Source organism: Rhinichthys klamathensis, unplaced genomic scaffold (genome assembly GCF_029890125.1).
Source record: "Rhinichthys klamathensis goyatoka isolate OS25496 unplaced genomic scaffold, OSU_Roscu_1.1 h1tg000060l_1, whole genome shotgun sequence".
Classification (NCBI taxonomy): domain Eukaryota; kingdom Metazoa; phylum Chordata; class Actinopteri; order Cypriniformes; family Leuciscidae; genus Rhinichthys; species Rhinichthys klamathensis.
Genome location: NW_026606605.1, coordinates 1,897,073 through 1,917,993, shown reverse-complemented (window position 1 = coordinate 1,917,993; position 20,921 = coordinate 1,897,073). Strand labels below are relative to the sequence as shown.

General features: G+C 38.5%; 3 protein-coding genes across 4 annotated transcripts in view; 1 reads left to right on the top strand and 2 right to left on the bottom strand.

Annotated features, from left to right (window-relative positions):
- Window positions 1-20,921, bottom strand: part of LOC130084293 (counting factor associated protein D-like) — a 60,820-nt gene that overhangs the window by 7,386 nt on the left and 32,513 nt on the right. The gene's annotated exons all lie outside the window — the stretch shown is intronic.
- Window positions 1,376-14,127, top strand: pogza (pogo transposable element derived with ZNF domain a). Of its 2 annotated transcripts, none has more exons than XM_056249601.1 (19): window positions 1,376-1,775; window positions 2,904-3,001; window positions 3,123-3,188; window positions 3,446-3,528; window positions 3,622-3,724; window positions 4,376-4,582; window positions 4,676-4,891; window positions 7,057-7,145; window positions 7,294-7,640; window positions 7,722-7,876; window positions 9,202-9,302; window positions 9,396-9,542; window positions 9,978-10,112; window positions 10,189-10,376; window positions 10,519-10,659; window positions 11,244-11,303; window positions 11,394-11,506; window positions 11,616-11,637; window positions 12,371-14,127. In XM_056249601.1, the coding sequence occupies exons 1-19, from the start codon at window positions 1,771-1,773 to the stop codon at window positions 13,998-14,000; spliced, it is 3,906 nt and encodes a 1,301-aa protein (XP_056105576.1). In that variant the 5' UTR covers window positions 1,376-1,770; the 3' UTR covers window positions 14,001-14,127. The 2 variants fall into 2 exon arrangements, with proteins under 2 accessions (XP_056105576.1, XP_056105575.1); XM_056249600.1 differs by having other exon boundaries at window positions 11,613-11,637.
- Window positions 16,835-20,530, bottom strand: psmb4 (proteasome 20S subunit beta 4). Its single transcript, XM_056249614.1, has 7 exons — window positions 20,371-20,530; window positions 19,176-19,382; window positions 18,923-19,069; window positions 17,941-18,022; window positions 17,748-17,864; window positions 17,537-17,625; window positions 16,835-16,987 (listed from the first exon to the last, which is right to left on the bottom strand). The coding sequence occupies exons 1-7, from the start codon at window positions 20,487-20,489 to the stop codon at window positions 16,975-16,977; spliced, it is 774 nt and encodes a 257-aa protein (XP_056105589.1). The 5' UTR covers window positions 20,490-20,530; the 3' UTR covers window positions 16,835-16,974.

The following is a 20,921-nucleotide window of genomic DNA, read 5'->3' as shown; positions in this document are numbered from 1 at the left end:
TTAAATGTCATGTGTTTTAAATTGTGCTTTCTTATTAATAACCTATTGTTACAGCCATGTAAACAAGACACACTGTACATGCATATGACCTGCTTTTTTATATAAAGTCCCAGGCTAAAAAAGGTTCCAGTTTATTTACTTGACTACTAGTGCAAGTGTGTGGAGCAGTGAATTTTTTTCTAGGCTTTTTAGAATGATTGTTTATAAATATGGCCAGTGTTAAAATTAGCTATGTTTTGTTTACCTACAACAATACACACAGTTTGATGACCTTAACGATGTGAATTTTGCAACTGCCTTGTTTTAAAACATAGTGCTAACAAATTGCCTACGTTTAAAAAACAACACCAAACGATTCAAATGTCTCTTCTAAGGTAAGTGGATACTTTATGTTATTGAACAAAAAAGATCTTATTTAAAATGTATTTCTTATTTAAAATCAAAACTGCCATTCTCAAAACCCCAATAAAGGAATTCTCAAGGGGAAGCCATATGTCTAAAATGCTAATTCTGTTCTTGGTTGTGGCAATTGCGAGTTAAAGTCAGAATTTTGAGATTTAAACTCGCAATTGCTAGTTAGTTATACAGTCATAATAGCGAGAAAAAGTCAAAATTGCGACATATAAACTCGCACTGCGAGAAATAAAGTCAGAATTGTGAGATATAAACTCGCAATTCCGAGTTATAAAGTCACAAAAACTCGCATTTCCGAGTTTTAAAGTCAGAATTGTGAGATAATAAAGCTAGCAATTACGAGAAGAAACATCAGAATTGTAAGATAAAAAGTTACAAAACTTTCAGAATATATATATATACATGTTTTATTCTGTGGCGGAAACATAGGCTTTCATAGATATTAAACTGATGCTATAAAAACATGGGTTCACAGTTAAAAACGTTATAACAACAAAACACCAACTCTTGTTTTATACAAATCACAGAACTGTGTTGTTGTTGTTGTTGGAGAAACATGCTCGTTTTAATATTAAAGAGTTGATGTTTCATTCGAGGCACATTTGGATAGAAACATTTCACGACGTCAATGCATTCCTGTCTTCTAAACACCAGCCGCCATCTTGGAACTAATGAAAGCAGAGTGAAACGTAATGCCAAAAGAAAGCGATTATGCGGGAAACTCTTAGTTATGGTTTGAGACTAACATGCATTGACTAAAAGGCCAATGTTTTTCTCCCAGGGATCGAGTTTATGTTTGTGTCGTCAACTCTGAAGCGGCGATGTTGGATCACTGCACTATTTAGCCGGCTATATGCAAGTGCAAACTGTTTAGATAAATATCGCCGTTATAAAAGAAGCAAATCTGTGCAGCAGGTAGGATGACAATGGTCTCAAAATGTCAAAACATAATCCACAATCTAAATAATTTAATGTAGACGGTAATTGGCTTTAAAACGTTTATTATTGGAAATGATACTCCAGGAAATTTCATTACACTTCCATATCGTAATATGCGTGTAATGTAACATTTACCCTTCGCGTGCACTGGCATTACGTATTTTATTTGCTTTTTTTTATTACATATTGAATAATCACGATCATCCCGCGTTTCTCACAAAATATCGCAACCAATCAGAGTGCAGGGAATTACGCGTGGAAGTGACGTTTTTAAATGTTTCGCCTACCACAGCGCGAGCAAAGAGGCGAAAACGTCTGCAGAACAGGGATCATTGTTTTTCCATCATGGCAAACCCCGCGAAGAATGGAGGGAAATAACGCATTATAATTTTTTGTCCCACATATGCAAATCTGTGCATGAGGTAAGACTTCCCTTTCTTCTTCCTAGAAACAACGCGTCGTTGTTTGTTAAGTAACTTAGTTGTTAAAAGTTGTGCAGTCAGGTAAAGGCTAGCCACTGTAGCTTTGAATGCACAGCTGCATTGGCATTGGCAGGATAAACATGCGTGCAGTAACAGTTAGCAGGGCGGGCTAATGTTAGCCTCTGTTATGGCTCTGTTAAAGGGGCTCAAGTTTATTATTATGACAGCTTGTAGATAATGAGGCAATAAGTCGGTTTAGCGACCTATGCTTAATGCATATCCATTTTTTTGCCAATAAGTATGACAGAAAGTAAACAAATAAATGAACAGTGTTGGGTAAGTTAACGTTACTCTAAAAAAGTAATTACTAGTTACTAATTACATCTTTGACAGTGTAGTTAGATTACTGTACTAATTATTATCTCTAAAAAAAATTGCATTACTTATTAATAATTACTTTCTAAATCCCATATTAACTTCAACCAGTTAGTTGAACAGACATGAACTTGCTATTTTAATTCTTTCAAATAAATAATATAAAATTACATACACTATTCTTGAAGTGATTAAAGTATTTAAATGGAGAAGGTTACATTAAAAACATGCAGTTTAATATTAAATGTTGATGTTAAATCCACTATTGTTTTATATAGAATTGGTCTATACCGTATTTAATGCAATTACATCAGAAGTAATTGTAATCAAATTAATCCCTTATTTTACTTTTTCAAAGAGAAAAGTAACTAAATTACAGTAATTATTACTTAGTAATGCATTACACTCAACACTGTATATGAATTATTTTAACTTTGAGTTTGAAAGTAGCAGTCGAGAGAGCCACGAAAAAACACTGACAACTAAAATAATTAATATTTACAGGCATATGTATACATTTTTGGGAAAAATGAGATCTTGTAACACATTGTCCAGACTTTAAATGTTATTGTTGATTAGAAGCTGTATTGCATATAACAAAATGGTCACTTGTCCTGTTAGTTTTTCTATTCAATAATAATAATTTAATGTCAAATAGATAGAGAGTATATGTTCAGCTACCCACTGGCAATAGCCAACATAGTCTTGTTGACAGGAGTAAGACACTGTATAAGAAACACTTTTTGTTTACAGAAACATGGCAGATTCTGACCTTTACATGCAATGTGATGAAGATGATCTAGAGCCATGCCAGAGTATTACAGAAAACAGGGACCAGCGATATAACAAAGGTAAATAATGTTTTTGTGGTAAAAACACTCATTATTATGTCTTGATAGAAGAGCTTTTGTGAAGAGCATGAGTGTGAATACAAATAAGTTTAATGCCTTTTGTTTTTATTCATTAATTTAGTTACTGTAGTCCCAAGTGGCAATAGTGCACCGGCACAATCTGATGGCACCTCTAAACCGACATCAGGTACTACTGACCTCGTAAATCAAGCTGTGTCTTTGGCTTCTGGTAAGAAGGCAAGAAGCATGTAATAAAGATCTAAACAATATCCCACTGCTAGTATGCAGAATTGACTTTCCAATAAGAGGCTTCCTTTCCATGTACCTAGTGGTCATTAGTGACCACACACATGCCACACTGCAAAAACACTGTTAAAAGAATAGCTGTGGGACTTCAGTTCAGTGTGGAAAGAAACAAGTGTTTTGGTTTGTTTGTACCTTTAGCTCCTGCGGTTACGTTACTGCCGAATGCTGTCCAGACAGGTGGAGCTGCAGGAGGCACACAGACTATCTACATCAGTGCACAGGTTTCACTTTGCTCTTTTACTATCAATAAGGCTTTTAACCTTCTGTTTACATGGACATACCAAAAATGTTGTATTATCATCTGTTCATTCTAGCCCAATCCAGGTCAGCCTCTGGCAGGCTCAATGGGATTGGGAAGTTTGGGAACATCACTTGGTTACATCTTGAATGGACAGCCTATTAGTTTTCTGACTGCTGGTAAGTCATTACTCACAGTAATGTATTTAATATCACGGTTACTCCTTCCCAGACATATTTTTCAGGATGCATTCCTGAATTCTAAGCCGGTGTGAAAATAATTCACCATATGTATTATCTAAATGCATGTTATTGTGAACCATTCATCAATGCATATGTTTCATTTTCAATTTTTTTTTGACCACAAGATGTTTAATCATAACTCGATCTTCCTGTGAAAAGGTCAGACTTCTCTCTGGTGACGTATGCTGGACTGCAGACAATCATTTAGTCTGCTTAAACGCTTCCCCTTTATTATAATCGACTGCAAGCTCTCATTAATTTATGAGTGCAATGCCAACATCTCAATCCAATGGATAGAAACAAGTCCCCGCCTTCGATTTGTGTCTGTTTTTACACTCTAATGTACCTCACAATATAAAAGAAAAGTTTGGTTGCTACTTTCATTTCTTCATGACTTTAATATTTATATGCACATGCATATTTGTGCATCAGACATAAATACCAGCTCAAGAGTCTCCAGCGGTTCCAGAGATCTGTTGCCATGCATTTAGTTTTCTTTATTTACACCTATGCTGCTCAAAAACAAATGTTTTAATTTTTATTGGAGCATTACTCATTTTGCTTAAATACTTTCTCTAACCTCTTCAGGTCAGACACCCCAGTTAATTTCTCCGCGGATGGTCACCCCAGGGAGTGCAGGACAGCAAACGACGCCTGGGAAACTATCTACATTGCAGATCCCAGTCACCTTGACCATCAATAACCCCTCAAACTTACAAAGCATCACCTCATCGGCCCCAGGAGTGTCCACTCTTAATGTGACCCCCTCCAACGTCCAACCAGCCACAGCTCCAGGTGACAATTTATGCAGTTTTTACTTTTTCTATTGTACATCCGTTCATAGGTCATTTCATGTCTGTTTTATTTACATTTTGTTTACCTTGATAGGTGCAACAATTAAAGTTATAAAGTTTACGAAGCTTCCTGGAGCACCTGCAGCTTCTGGTCAAGTACTGAGTTCACTAGTGCAGCCCACCAAAACCTTCACCATCCAAAACAATATAACAAACCGAGCTCCAGGCCCGTTCCTGTCTGGTGGGCTGTCTCAGACTGTGAGACCTCAAGCACAGATCTTTGCCCCTCCTCCTGCCTCAACAACTAACGGTCAGGACCAGGATTTGTTTTTACCCTCCTATTTTTCAGTTTTTAATTGCTGTATTGAAGTGTTGTTGTTTTAGATGTTGTGGATATCAGCTTATTGATTAAACATCATTTATGTGTTGTAGAGCTGCACGATTAATCGCTAAAAGATCGCAGTCTTCATTTAAACACTTGCGCGATCTTATTCCTTAATGACAATGATTCGGCTATGTTTATTAAAGGATAATTCCGGTTTTTAACACTTTGAGTCTATTTTCTAGTTTGTTTTGGATGAACTAGAGTGGTGGACTTAGAAATGTTGACGATGGGTCCTGTCTCGACTTTTTGACTCTTTTAGGATCGCCTCTGACCGCTTCAGAGTGGCTGTCTATGGGCATGCTCAAACATGTCCTTAAAACAACCCTTAACGTTCGTTTTCAAAACTGTGCAACTCACCGAGTGGTTAGTGGTGTTTGTTGATGATTAAAAACAAATATATCGGCGCAATGTATGCTTTCAATCCGTGTTATTTGCTATAGTGGAACTATTTTTTCAGATACCTCACAACCACGTATAAACTTCCGCTCGATATTTGAGTCTGAAGCGTTAGCACACTCCCGACCACTTGATGGCGACAACCACTTTGCCGCAGTTGCTCAGCTCACGCTAGCCTTCTGAGAGACCCCGTGAGAGACGGAGAACCGAGCGAAAAGACTACAACCAAATGTAAACAGACCCCTCTTTCCGTTTCCGGTAGCGCAGTAATATCAACGAGCACTGAGTCCTCCAGCAGACATCAATGCGATTTTAAAAAATGGCAAATAAAACACGACAGAAACTGTATTTCGCTACGCTACTTGTTTTGGAACATCAACTACAACACCACTAACCACTCGGTGAGTTGCACAGTTTTGAAAACGACCGTTAAGGGTTGTTTTAAGGACAGTTTGAGCATGCCCATAAACAGCCACTCTGAAGCGGTCAGAGGCGATCCTAAAAGAGTCAAAAAGTCGAGACAGGACCCATCGTCAACATTTCTAAGTCCACCACTCTAGTTCATCCAAAACAAACTAGAAAATAGACTCAAAGTGTTAAAAACCGGAATTATCCTTTAAACCTTTGACAAGTACGATCACAGCGAACATTCAGATCTGTGTTCTGACCCAGAGAGAGCAGTTGTCATTTACAAGTATGAAACAGCTTCACAAACACTCCTTTCAACCACACAGTATCATTATTTCTGTTACAGTAATTCAAATGATCACTGAAGTACTGGGATAAAAGTTGATGGTTTGATATAAACACTTATGTTCACGGTAGCGATCAAAAATAGAAAAAATCGACTTTTTAAAAGGAACTTGATTCTTCAAATAAAGATTGTATCATCACATCGTTGATTCAATGTATTTGTCATTGAATCATTCACTCAAGAGATTCATTCAAAAACTCTCATTCATCCAGTAATGAAAGAAATTAAGTCTTAATGAGTGATTCATTGAATTGTACATTCAAACCAGTTTAATTTTTTTTTAATTCACATAATTAAAAAAATAAAATTTAATAGACTCCAGAAATTCATATTTTGTCAGAACCTCTAGTAAATGACATGCTACTTTTAGTTGTCTATTCAGAATTGTGGAAAAATCGTGATCTCTATTTTAAACAAAAACAAATTGTGATTCTCAATTTATCCAGAATCGTGCAGCTCTAACGTGTTTAAAGTAATCGTTCACTCAAAAATAAAAATCCGGTCATCACTTACTTGTTCCAAACCCTTAATTTTTTCTTCATAATACAAACTGACATTTTTAATGAAAATTGTCATTCACCCAAAACTTTGGCACATCAAATAGTTCATAAAGGAATCCATATGAATTGAGCGGTTTACTCCAAGCTTTTAGCTGTACTTGCTTGACCTGCAAGAAAAACTTCATTGATTCCTGTGAACTTTTTGAAGCATCAAGGTTTTGGTGGAATGGACTTTCAATGGAGGGACAGAAATATCTCCGGTTTTGTTAAAAGTATTTCCATTTGTGTTTCAAAGATGAAGGAAAGTTGTGAATTTGGAGCAACATGAAGGTAATTGAGTAATTGTAAAAGGAATTGATGACAGAATTTAAATTTTTGGGTGAACTATCCCTTTATGAGGTCTTTGAGAAGGGATTGAGTGGAGTATCTTTGTTCTACAGCATTGAAAAGGCCCTCCAGTTCTTCGAATTTCTGTGCTCGCTGTAAAGCAGTTTACCAGAAGAGTCAGTCCCTCCGTGGATACTTCTGTGTAAGTTTTTACTCATACACTTTTTAGATTAAATACCTACAAACTGATGTACAGAACCTTTCTTGGTTAAGAACCTTTTGCTTTGGTGGTCTTTAAATCTTTCGCTAAGGTCTTACTCATGTCCATTCATCTTCTTCCCCATTTTCAGCAATGCAATCAAGATCTTATCAAGAGCGTCAAGGACCTGAAGGCCCAAACTAGAAAAAGGATCAAGCGGCCGAGTGACAAAACCCAGTCAAAACCCGCCACATCTGAGACTGTTTCCTTCTCCTCGTCCTCAGAAACGTCTCTCAAACACGTCACCACTTCTGAGATACCTGAGGGAGTGCCTAGTCCTCGCTCTGGAGATTTTGATGACCAGGGCAGAATGATCATGCTAGTTGAAGACTTCTTCTATGGGCAGCACCCTGGCCAGCCTCCATCATTAAGAACCAATTCAGAAACCATCTCAATGAAATGCCAACTTTGTGACAAGAAGGTGAAGGGCAACATCAAGTAAGTTGGTTTTCAGATGGGTTTTTGAGGGGTGTTGTTGGTATCGATCGATTTGTTAATTCTTCAACCCTCATTTTAAAGGATGATGAACCACATGAAACACCACATGGAGTTGGATCACCAAACAGGGGAAGTAGACTATCATACTATGTGCCAGCATTGCTACAGAACCTTTTCAACACCCTTCGATCTGCAGTGCCACGTTGAGGCAGTTCATAACCAAGCAGAGTCCTCAAGTGAGTCTATACTTCTAGAATGATATATCATCAACCTAGTTCTTGACAAACATATGAAATGGTTTTAATTCAATTGTCCTTTTATAAAGTCTTGATTTTGTTTTGGGGCTCTACTAGAATTGGTTTTCATGCTTAAGTGTAAAAAACCCAAATGTATTTTTCACATATTTGACATGGCACCTCTCTTCCCCAGTCTGTCAGTAACACTCTGTTTAGTTCCTGTCTCTATGAAGCCCCTCCTTGCGAAAAGCACAATGGGCTCTGATTGGTCAACTGGACCAGTGTGTTGTGATTGGTCAATCAAACGTGTGATTTGAAATTGTCACACCCCTTATGTCAACCACAAGCTTCAACTCACTACTAAGGACCTGTCCCAAATGGCACACTCCGGACTTGTGGACTTCCTCAGAGTCCACACTTCGGTGACGTCATGTAGTGCAGACCTATAGGGCCCTTAGCGCGAGTCCGCGAGGGCGCATTGAGAGGTATTTTTGGGACAGACTTGATCGTCACGCCGGAAACAGGAAGACGGTCTGATTGTTGTTATGGACAGGAGCTGCAGGTTCGGGGAAATATGCTGCCTATTGTTGTTGTGTTTACAAATGACTAAGTAAAGCCATGACATTCAGTTCTATTTATTTAATGAATCATAATGCGATCGTATTATTCAGCTCGCTATTATTAGCCTATGTTTGAGACATCAACCACTGGTTGATGATCATAATGTTTGTATAAACTTGTCATAAAAACCGTAATGGTAATTACACTTAAATATTTTCTTCTCAGCCATGTTAACAATTGTCCGTGAGCGAAATCTCCTCCCATCCGTTGTCTGATTGGCCTTTCACAAGGATTCCTGGGTAGTTAAAGTGCGTGGAGCCTGCATCTATGCGGGCTTCGCGGAAGACCGCTTCAAGGGTACAAAGGGGGCGCTGCTGAGCACACTTCAGAGCGTTAAAATGCTAAATGAGACGGACTCGGCGAGCACGCGCAATTTAAGTCCACGAGACCGAAAGTCCGCATGAAGTGCGCCATTTGGGACAGGGCCGAACTAACTCAACCAGGCCCCGCCCCTTTATTTTGCGCATGACTTGGGCGGGAATTATTTAAATGAGGAATATTGTGACGTGTTTGTTGTACAACGGAGGCGTTTCAGGGAGTTCAGAAACAGTGACACTGAGAGAGAATAACTGCCTTTGGAGTGGCTTTGTAACTTTGCAGAGCTTTTTCATGCTCGAACAGTAACATTATACAATAAAAAAGGCTGAAATGTAATAAAAAGCATCATAGGTATCCTATTTAAAACATTTGATTCTGCTTTACAGAAGTGTGCAAGATCTGTGAGTGGTCCTTTGAGAACGAACCCCTCTTTCTGAACCACATGAAACAGGCGCACAAGCCTGGTGAGATGCCCTACATGTGTCAGGTAACTTTGTGTATAAGTGTTTCATGTCATTCAAGTTTTGTCTTGAAAACATTTGTGTAAATCAATTACACTTGTGTACTTTTTGCTCCTCAGGTGTGCGAGTTCAGATCCTCTTTCTACCAAGATGTTATAAGCCACTTCACAGAGCAGCACAAGGACACCTGTATCTTAATGTGTCCCTTCTGCTTAAAAGTATTTCGGTCTTATATCGGCTTCCAGTTGCACTACACTAGACACCAGGTAAAGTATATCCTTAGCACTAAACAGTCGCCGCTCAGAGGGGTTTTAATGATAAATAATAACAATTTAATATCTCAATATACACTTTTTACCTTTCCAGCTCATAAACTAATGCTTTACTGTGATTTGCCCTTAGGGATGGACAAGATATCATTTGTGTAGAGCTCATTTAATCAATTGTTTCAATTCATATTTAACTGTGCATGGTCATGTCCTCTATTTTTACATTTAGAATGCCTTCATCTAATGGTTAATGCTTGAACACTGATAATTTAATATCACAATCTCATAATGAATAACCCTTTTGCATACTGTACATTATAAAGTTTTGATGTATACATAGTTTAGTGTTTTCTTTATGACGGTATGAAAGGTCTTTAATGTGTCAGAAGGCATTTTTATCAGTCCTATTAAAGTTGGTGTTTATTCGTCCAGAAAAGAACAGCACATCATTGTGGCCGATGCCGACTTCAATTCATTCATGACAAGGACAAGTGGAAGCACAGACACAGGTTTCACAGGACATGTGTCAAACCCAAGCAATTGGAGGGCCTCACGCCTGGTACTAAGGTAAGAGACACCCAGTCATCTATATGGCTTGTTTATTGCTTATTTGATGGCCTTACCATTTACCCCTCTGTTTCAGGTAATCATCCGAGCTTATGCTGACAGTACTGACAACAGAGATCATTTAGGAGCACCTTCATTGAACACTTGCTCAAGTGCCACATCAACAACTGCAGCATCTCAAAATGTCACCAATAAAGTCATTCCTGTCAAGAAAAAGCCAGTGGAAAGCATGATGGAGCTAATGGTCAAGTTTGAGAGTCAATGGTGAGCATGATTTTTATTTATATACTGTGTATATATATATACTATGTGTGTGTATGTAGACATTTTCTCTTTGCTGTTTTTTTGCATTTATTTAAAAAAATTTAAGAAACAATATCTTCTGACCATCATATTGTTCTTCCAGCAAGCCAGCAGAAAAACACTTCTGCATGGAATGCACATATGACATTCCGTATTTTTCCAACCATTTCCCCACGTATGTGAGCTGTTCCCTCTGCCGATACTGTACTTGCTGTTCCAGAGCTTATGCCAATCACATGATCAGGTGAACATCTTTAGATTTTTACAGTTTATGTGATAGAGGCTTTTAAAGGAAGGAATGGATAATGTGTCATATATTGATTATCTGCTAATAGATTGGTTATTTATATAAGATTTTTTTATTGCTATTACTAGTTGATATAATTTAATTGTGCATGGTCATTTCCCTTATTTTTACATTTAGATTACCTTTGCCTATCTGTAAAAAAAAAAAAAAAGAAATTGGGTAACACTAGTTTAGGCTCCAATTCTCCCTGTTAACTTGTTGCTTATTAGCAGGCATATCGATATCACTAGGATATTGGATGTTTATTAGTACTTCTAAAGCACATATTAATGCCTTATTCTGCATGATCATATTCTACATCCCTTAATCCTACCCAATACCTAAACTGCCTACTAACTATTAATAAGCAGTAATTAGGAGTTTGAGGCTAAAGTCATAGTTAATATTTAGTAAGTTAGAATTGGTCACTAATCTTAAGTGTGACCAAAAATGTATATAACATAATCAGGTGAAAAACTTTAAATTTCACAGTTTGTGAGGTGTTGAGTGTTTTCTCATTTCTTCCTCCTCTTTATTTGCAGTGTACATGTTCCTCGGAAAAGCACCAGAAAATATATTACCCTTTACAAACCCTGCCCAAAGTAAGACCTGAGTTTTTTTCCCCTCCTCTTGCTCTGCATGTAATTTTACTTTAATTGTCAATCATGGTAATGTTACAAAAATGTTTGCAGGAAGGGGAGGCTAAACTGTGTCACATGTAGATACAAAACTCGGGTTGGAGATTCGATGGCCAAACATCTCGCTGACTATCCTAAACATCAAGCAAGCCGGTGCACCTTGCGGGGTAAGTTGTTTATTTATGTCTAAAAATCTCTATGATGATGAAAAGTCAAGCACTTAATAATGATCCTATTACAACCATATTATTAATAATATTCCTCTTGTTTCAGAAGGATTTTCACGTGGCTATAAAAGGTAAGTTGATATTCGCTTATTTTTAACTCAAAAATCTAAATTCTATAATTTACTCCCTCATGTTGGTTTAAACCTGTGAGTCTGTCTTTCTTCTGTGGAAGATAAAAGAAGATATTTTAAAATGTCTTCAGGTTTTTTTCCCATATAATGAAAGTCAGTGGGGTCCAGTGTTTTTGGACCCCATTGACTTTAATTGCATCGACAAAAACATTCTTCAGAATATGGGTAACACAATAAGGTTCATTGGTTAACATTAGTTAACTACCTTAGTTAACATTAACTAAAAATGAAAAATACTACAGCATTTATTCATCTCAGTTTACATTAATTTCAACATTTACTAATACGTTATTAAAATCAAGGGTTGTATTTGTTAACATTAGTTAAAGCACTGTGAACTAACATGATCAAACTGTATTTTTAAGATTAAGAAATACTGTAACAAATGTTTTGCTCTTTGTTAGTTCATGTTAGTTAATAGATTAACTAATGAACCTTTTTGTAAAGTGTTACCAGAATATCTTAATTTACAGAAAGTCGTACAGGTTTGGAACGACACGAGGGGGAGTAAATGATGACAGAACAAGAATGCTTAATGGGATAATTTAGTTTAACTCAAGAAAAAGGCTGTAGGAACTGAATTTGTGTAGAGCTGATAAAAGCAATTGAAAATGCTAGAGATTTAACCTCCCGTTTAGCAGAAGAGGTAACTTCCAAATTACTGTCATTGTAGATTTGTCTTCATCCCAACGGACCTACTCCGAGGAGGTCAGATACTCAACAACGCGTTTTTCTTGCCTTTGCAAGTGAAGCAAGTGGTCACGAGTTCATTTCCTCTGTCCTCTAAACCCCTTCCTCGACCCACCTACACGATAACACTGCCCGCTAGTCCCGCTCACACGCTGTCCTTTCCAATTCAGGTTCAACCTATTGAACAAAGTGCCGTTTCAGACAAAAAATGTGCGGTCAAACCAGATGCCCCGAAGCAAACTCCAAATGGAGGTCTTTCTAAAGTCGACACAGGACGTACAGTGGAAAACACGCTTACCGTAGCTCAGCTGAAAGTTGTACTGTACGCCCTCTGCTGTGGAATCCCACAGGCCGCCAATCACTTCGACACTCCACCGGAAGATGTCCAGTCATTGCTCTTGAAGCGTCAGCGTCAGATTGAGCCCTCGAGGAGCAGAGGAGAAGGCTTGACGCCACAGGCATCCGATAGGTTAGTGGAATGGGTGCTATGCCAACGTGAGCAACAGCTACCTATCGATGAAGCTAATCTGTTCGACTTCATGAGCAGTCATGGTGCGCAGGATATCTCTTACGACTCGGCGGTTGATTTCTTGCTACGCCACGATCTGGGCTTGCAGGCATTCGCCACATCCAGCAAGTTGCTACCGGATAAATCCCAGGAGCTGGAGCGTTCCTTCAGCAGCTTTCTGAAAAAGCAAGTAATTTCGCAAACATTTAGACTATCTTCTATGGGCGCCATGGATGAGCTTTCCATATTTGTAGATATGGAGCAACTGGATGAAGCCTCTGCGGATTCGTCGTCCATGTTGTCTGCTTTTAAGTTGATGGGCACCACAAATCCACTCATAGAGGTTGTGTTCACAGCCCTGGCTGATGGGACCACGTTATCCACCATGCTTTTCCTCAGAGGCGAACCTCTCAAGCCAGATGCGCATTCCTTGCCAGACTTCATTATCCTGGAGGCTAGACCAGAAGGGTTCACGGATGAAGAAAGACTACAGCTTTGGTTGGACAAGGTGTGGTGTCGGCATGTCAAACCTAAATCTGGAGGCAAAGGGTTGCTGATAATTGACGCGTACAAAGGCCACACGTCTAATGAATTCTTGGCAGCGCTCAACAGCACGAACACTCTTCCAGGTCCGATCCCTCGCAGTTGCTCTCGTCGTCTGCAGCCCCTGGAAGCCTGCCTGGGGCCTGTGTTACGCGAGTTTCTGCAGGCTCGATGGAGCGAGCATGTGACGACGGCGCCACAGGAACTGGTTGGAGCCAAACCAGCAGACCTTGCGCATCTTCTCTCTCGCTGGCTTGTCGAGCTACTGGATGTCCTTAAAGCAGAGCCCAAGCTTCTTTTCCGCTCTTTCGATCGGGTTTTGAGCTCAAACCCAGAGGTGACGTCCGAGGAACCTTCAGAGCTCGTGCGGAGTCTCACTGAAGCTCTCCTGGTCCGTAAAATGCAAGGAGATAAAGTTGAGCAGAAAGCTGAGATCTCCGGTGTCGCTTCTGTAGAATCCTCTCCGCAGTCCAGCATGACTTTTTTGAAAAAGATGTTTGAGAAAGACAGTGATTTGGAGTCGTTCCATGGTTTTGAGGATTCAGAAATAATAGAACATTAAGTTATCATATAAATTTAATCATATTTTTTAAATCTGCAAGCGTTTTGTGTGCCTTGTGCCGATTTTATTTTTGGAGAATAAAATGAACTGCTCTTTGAGAAAGTAAATGTAGTAGGTCATTGCTTGCATATGTAAATATTTTTTGCATTAATGGGTGATAAAGATCCCTAGTTTGAAGTCCTCTGTAGTTAAGGCTTCTATTGATCTTTGAACTACTAACGTGCAACTTGTTACACCTTGTTTTAGTTTATCACTGTTTTCCTTCGCATCAGGTGTGATCTCTGTTATAATGTGCATAAATGTAAATAGAAATGATTTGAAATCATTACCTACTATATTTAGGATTATACTGTAACATACTTGATTCATGTTAATGAATAAACGCTTTTATAGGCATGTCATTTAAGCAGTGTTTTTTTTTTTCCTTAAGAAGCATGGGTTGTCTTTTAAGAAGGTATTTTAGTTGTCTCGCAAAATCTGACCAATACAGTCAGTTTATACACGCATTGTATGCTATACTGATATATATTTTTGTATAAAATTAAATTTTAGCATAAACTGTCTAAAACCTTTTTCACATGCACCTCTTAATCACAGGTGGCTGTATATTATGATCCTATTTGTGTATAAAAACTGGTAGAAAGTGGTCAGCAAAGAAATCTGTAGTAGAGGCAAAGGCTGACCTTCAAATTGGGGATATCGTGGGACAGGTACAGCATGGAAGAGGGGGTTTTGGGCTCAGTTTAGCTCCTCCTAAATGGCACAAGGCAGGCCCAGCTCAAAGGAGGAAGCTGGTAGTCAACGAGGTGCGAAAGCAGGAGGAGAGGATGAGGTGTATAAAGGCCATTTCCCAGCCCAAGCAGGGAGAGTGGATGAGATGGGAGAGTGTGGAACAACGTAAGATGGGCTGGCAAGACCTTTGGTCAATGGAAGAGAGTAGGATCAGTTTCCTTATTAGGTCAACATATGATGTTCTCCCATCACCGCAGAACCTATAACATCGGGGTAGGAGAGGATCCCTCTTGTCCTTTGTGTTCATCACCTGCCACATTAAGGCACATTTTGACAGGATGTAAGGTGGCTCTTAGCCAAGGTCGGTTTACTTGGCGCCATGACCAAGTACTGCGATGTTTGGCTTTAGCATTGGAAGGCAAGCGTAGTATGACCAATAAGTTGCCGCCTGTTCTAGCAAAACATTACACACAGAAGACAAGGCGGGCAACCACCAAGAAAAGGTGTTAACACCAATTCTCGCCCAGGACAACTGGAAGCTGCTAGGGACTGGAAGATGCTGGCTGATCTTGATCAACGGCTTATTTTTCCACCTGAGATTGCCACCACTAACCTACGACCAGATATTGTTTTGTGGTCTGGATCAGCACGCATTGTTCAACTGATAGAGTTAACAGTGCCATGGGAGGATGCGGTAGATGAGGCATATGAGAGGAAGAAACTGCGGTATGCTCATCTGGCCACTGAAGCAGAACAGCGAGGATGGAGAGTCCAGGTTTATCCAGTGGAAGTGGGTTGTCGAGGTTTTGTGGCACACTCTACAACCCGGTTCCTCAGAGACGTCGGATTCAGCGGCCAAGAGTTGCATCGCACAGTAAAGAACTTATCTGAAGCAGCAGAAAGGAGCAGCAACTGGCTGTGGTTGAGACGGAAAGATTCTAGCTGGCTGTGTACAGGCCGCCACGCTACGGTTTCGTAGAATTCTTGAAAACTTGAAGAGTCTGTTGGTTTATTTGGATAGGTTGTATAGTATTTACAGTCATTACGTTCCTGTGTATATTGCGTGAATGACGGGTGGTTGGGCAGATATTGTGTTTTCGCGGTAGGTGGTATGCCATACGGAACCGTTGCCACTGAAACGGCATATTAACGCACCAGTGGGGCTCGACAGCCTTAGTCAAACGGGTTGGCGCGTATGGTTGGGTTGCGGAGAGATTGTGAGATTGTGGTTAGGTCTCAGCAGCAGGAGGGATGTAGAGGTCAGTAAGCTGGGCTGAGTTGAGTGGGGGACGGAGGGGGGTGACTCTGGGACGCCAGAGTCACTGTCGAGCCCTCTTGAGGTGTCGTGGGCTAGTCGACGAAACACTGAGGACGGAAGGTGCCCACTTGAAGACCCTAGAGATGTCCCCTACTCGGCTCAATCCAGACGGTTGTCGTGCTGGTCCACTAGGGAGACCACAATGTAGTTGCAGCCGTCGCGCCAAGTACACTGCAGCCGTTAGCGCCGGACAGAAGGGGAGTCACACCACCATATGGAAAGAAGCGTAAATGGATGGAGCATAGTTTACTGTAAAGCTACGTCTTAGTTTTGCTTATCTTGGCGAAAGCCGAGTACAAATCAGCATGAAGTTTTAACATCTACTCTCGTGTAATGGAAATTATGGTCACATGACAAATTATGTATTGTGCTTACGTGGTATTTTTGAAAATGTAATAAAATGTGAATGGCTTAGGCTAGTATTTCTGGCCATTTTTGCTTGTTCTGACCACATTTTTTATTAGTGATGTATTTTTATATTTGCTAGAAATATTTATATTTTTTCATAAAATTATTCAGCATTTTAAAATACGAATTATTTCATATTTCCTTTACGTATCTTTTTGAAAAAAAGTCGGAAATTAAACCGCTAGAATGTAACAAATAGATGACAAACTCAAATGTTTACGTTTGCAAGGCATAAATTTATTTGCATTTAACATCTATATAAAAATATATATATAGCACTGACCCAAAAGAGCAAGTGACTTCTCCATTAAGCACTGGATTTGATCAACCGACTAATTAATTATACACAAAGAAGTAAAAACGAAGACACAGTAGACAACTTTTATTACGTTTATTTATGAATAACAAAAGAGCGAGAAACACGTCTAACTAATCTTGACAATATAATAGTGATCTGGTGGTGCTAAGAGCATGTCCAAAGATGATGCGACAAAACCGGGCTCAGCAGAACAGGATTTATTCAAAACCACTGCAATAAAAACAAACAGCAGTTAGCAAGCCATAAAATCATTTAGCAATCATGATGTATATAAACTGATGTTAAATATGCACATTAAGATATACATCATACATATGTAACAATCTTGCATAGCCCTAAATATACTACCATTCAAAGTTGAGGTCAGTAAGATTTTTTGCTTTTATTCATCAATGTATCACAGTTGGTTTGCACAAAAATATGAAGCAGCACGACTGATGGCAACATTGATAAACAGAAATGCATTTTGAGCAGAATATTACAATGATTTCTGAAGGATCATGTGACACTGAAAACTGGAGTAATGATGCTGAGAAATCTGTTTAAATAATATTTCACAATATTACTGTATTTAAATCAAAATTTGGTAAGACATTTTTGAAAAATCTTACCGACCCCAAACTTTAGAATAAAAGTGTATATTATACTAATTTGAATGTTTGTAGAAATACAGTTAAGATATTTAATATCAGAGTTTTATTGATCTGTCATATGAAAATGTTTATAAAACCCTAAATGGTAAGCAAATATTTAGACTACCTGACCAGATGAGCAATGTCCCAGTTTGTTTCAGAAGACAATGGTCCAATAATCTCCACGCCATCAGCTGTTACAATGGCAATTTCATGCTAGAGCAAGTCCAAAGAATGAGTGTTATTATCTGTTTCTTGAGTCGCATATAATGAAATGTACCTGAGATAAAGATCTTTTCATAAAGGACAATAAGCTAAAGGAAGAAAGCACGTCTCACCCTGTTGTACGAGCGGGCGTCACGGTAGTACAGCACTTTAAGGCATCGCTCTATCAGTGCTCGTGCCTCGTCCTTTGTGATTTCTACCTTGTTCTCCAGCGCCTCCCTCATCAAGGGCTGCAAAAACACAAGTTCATATGATAAGGGTTTTAGCTTAATTTAACAAGAAAGATAATCTGATGGAAAAACTTACCTGGGCCAAATAAGCACCAAATCCTGTTGCTACTGTCGGGGCTTCATATGCAACTCCTAACTTGTCCACATAACCAAGAAAGCTTAAGAGAACCACATAAAAATTGTGTTCAGTGAAAGTTAAATAACAGACAACTCAATTAAAGGCATTATGAAATCGAAATTGTCTCACTTTACTATAAAACTACAAACCTAATTACCATTTATAGTACTATACTTGTTATAAATTGAAAAAACTCACAGGTTTCATAATTCTCAATTTCACCAGATACTGAATTAATAACTCAAATTAATAACAAATTACACAACTATTATAGGTATATCCAACCTCAACCAGACACATGAAGTACACTCACATTATTTGGTTTGGACTATATAGGAAATCTCTACTGACAGAATGTACACTATATTATCGCCCAGCGTTATATTAAAAGTTTGATACATAGTACATCCTACTTTACCTGAATACATACAATATACTCATGTAAAGCAATATATATTATAGAGCAAGAATCGTCTGAAAAAAAAAAACGTATCAAATGTAATAATTTATAATAATGTAAACTTCACGTTACTAATCCCTCTTTCTTTTTTTACCCTTTAGAAACCAATTCCCAAAAGATAAAAATCAAAAATATTTTTTATTTATTACTCTTAAAGAGATAGTTCACCCAAAAATGAACATCTTATCAAAATTTACTCCCCCTCAAAGATAGTTTGAAGGATGTCAGTAACCAGACAGTTGACGGTAGCCATTGACATACATAGTAGGGGTGGGTGGGAGGGCTCAATGGGTGCCATCAACTGTCTGGTTACTGACATCCTCCAACAGAAGAAAGAAAGTCATACAGGTTTGAAACAACTTGAGGGTAAGTAAATGATGACAATAATTACATTTTTAGGTGAACTACCCCTTTAAATGAGTCTGATGGGTCGTGATTCTTGTTACATGCTGACTTTCAGTTGTCTGGAAACTGCCCCACCTCTCTCCATTGGAGAATCCACCAATGACCACTGTGTTCCACAAGGGGTTCATCTTGCTGCGGCGGTTGTACATGACCCGTGTGAGCCAGGAGTGGATGGCTTTAGGGGTGTAGCTGTGTCCATCTCCAAGAAGCTCCTCATCAATCCTAAAACAAACACACATCAAGTTATTGCCTATTCGCGAACACTGATATAAGCCCTAAAACTGACAAAGTACTCAACTGAATCATAAACCACCATGTGTATACTTACACCATCTGCTCAATGATATGTTTGAGGTACTGGTAGTCAGCATAGTCTCCTGAGGCCCCCAGCATGGTGGTGTTGTTGACCTTCATGAGTCGGGAGATGTTGCGGAAGCGCGCCAGGGACCCGTAGGAGCCGAGCATGTCCGCAGCAATGATCACACCACCAGTGAACTTCACACCCAGCACTGACGTGCCCGTTACCATGGGGTTGCTGAAAATCATTAAACATTATGAATTAAGAGAAGAGTACTGAACGGACATATACATACACTACCGTGCAAAGTTTGGGATTTTTTATGTTTTAGAAAGACTCTTATGCTCACTAAGACTGCATTTATTTTATTTTAAAAAATTATTTCACCATGTCTTCCGTGTCACATGATCCTTCAGAAATCATTCTAATATGCTGATTTTCTGCTCAATAAACATTTCTGATTATTATTAATGTTCAAAACACTTATACTGCTTCATAATTTGGAGGAAACCATAATAATAATACAAATTGGCATTCTTTGAAGAATAGAAAGTTCACAAGAACACAATTTTTTTGACATTATAAATGTCGTTATGTCCTTTCTGCATAAAATTATTAAATAGTAAATCCAACTTGTAAACAGAAGTGTATATGTATCTACATCATTATTCATATTTTAACCTAAACATACCAACCTATTGGTACCTTAAATCCAACTGACGGCGATGGGTTCGACATCTGCACATTGTAATATCTAATATGTTCTTGCATATTTTGCATTTCTATGCAACTGACTGTATAGATGTTTAAATTGTATATTTTTATTTCAATTATTGTGTGTATTACTTTTACTTGTCTCGTTTATGTCCACACTTTCGCCAAGAATTTGGTTATATAATATTGTACTATATTGTATACGTCTATTAAAATAAATCGGTTTTGATATTTGCCTATTCATTAGCATTGTTGCTAACAAGCTAACAGGTCACTGAAACATTCAATTACTTTTTCAATAGATCAAGCCTGTAAAAACAGACAGATATACATTATATTCAGGGTATATTAAAATGTATCGAAGAAATGTTTAAAAAAAAATATATTTGAGACAATGTTCCGGGGTAAACAGCAACTTTCCTCCATGATGATGCAGCAGAGAAAAAGGCAAAGCGAAACCACAAACTGACCGACCGATAAGCGCCAAACTGAGCAGTCGTGATGAACTTACAGTGTGTGTTTGATGGGTCCACATCCTGGAGTCGCACTGCTGTTACCTGGGAATGAATAAAACTGACCGGGTTTCGGTCCGTTCTCCCAAAAATTCAGCCTCAGTCCATTCGACTCCATGTTCAAGATTGACGGAAATGACGTTACTCACGCCTCTATTCGCTCCATGCTACGCGCGCTAGGCATTATGGGATGCTGGGTTGTGTTCTTTTCTTTGGTTACTGTCATTTATTTAGGTTTATGGGTCGTGCTGAGAAATCAGATCCCATAATTGATATGTTTGTAGTTCATATTTAAAGCTAAATAATAATCAATATATGAATCAATAAAAAAAACAATCAAATTAGCCTATTATTTTGCTTATTAGGCTACTTGGAGGAGCAAAAGTAAGCAGAGTATTAAAATGATATTAAAATGTATAAAACCTGAAGCATTTCAAGCTATAGGGTCCCTCTGGAATTTCATCTGAGTATTTAAAATAGTATATATTTTTAAATCCATGAGTAACCCTCCATATAGTCACCATGAAATCAAAATGGACAATTCTTTTTT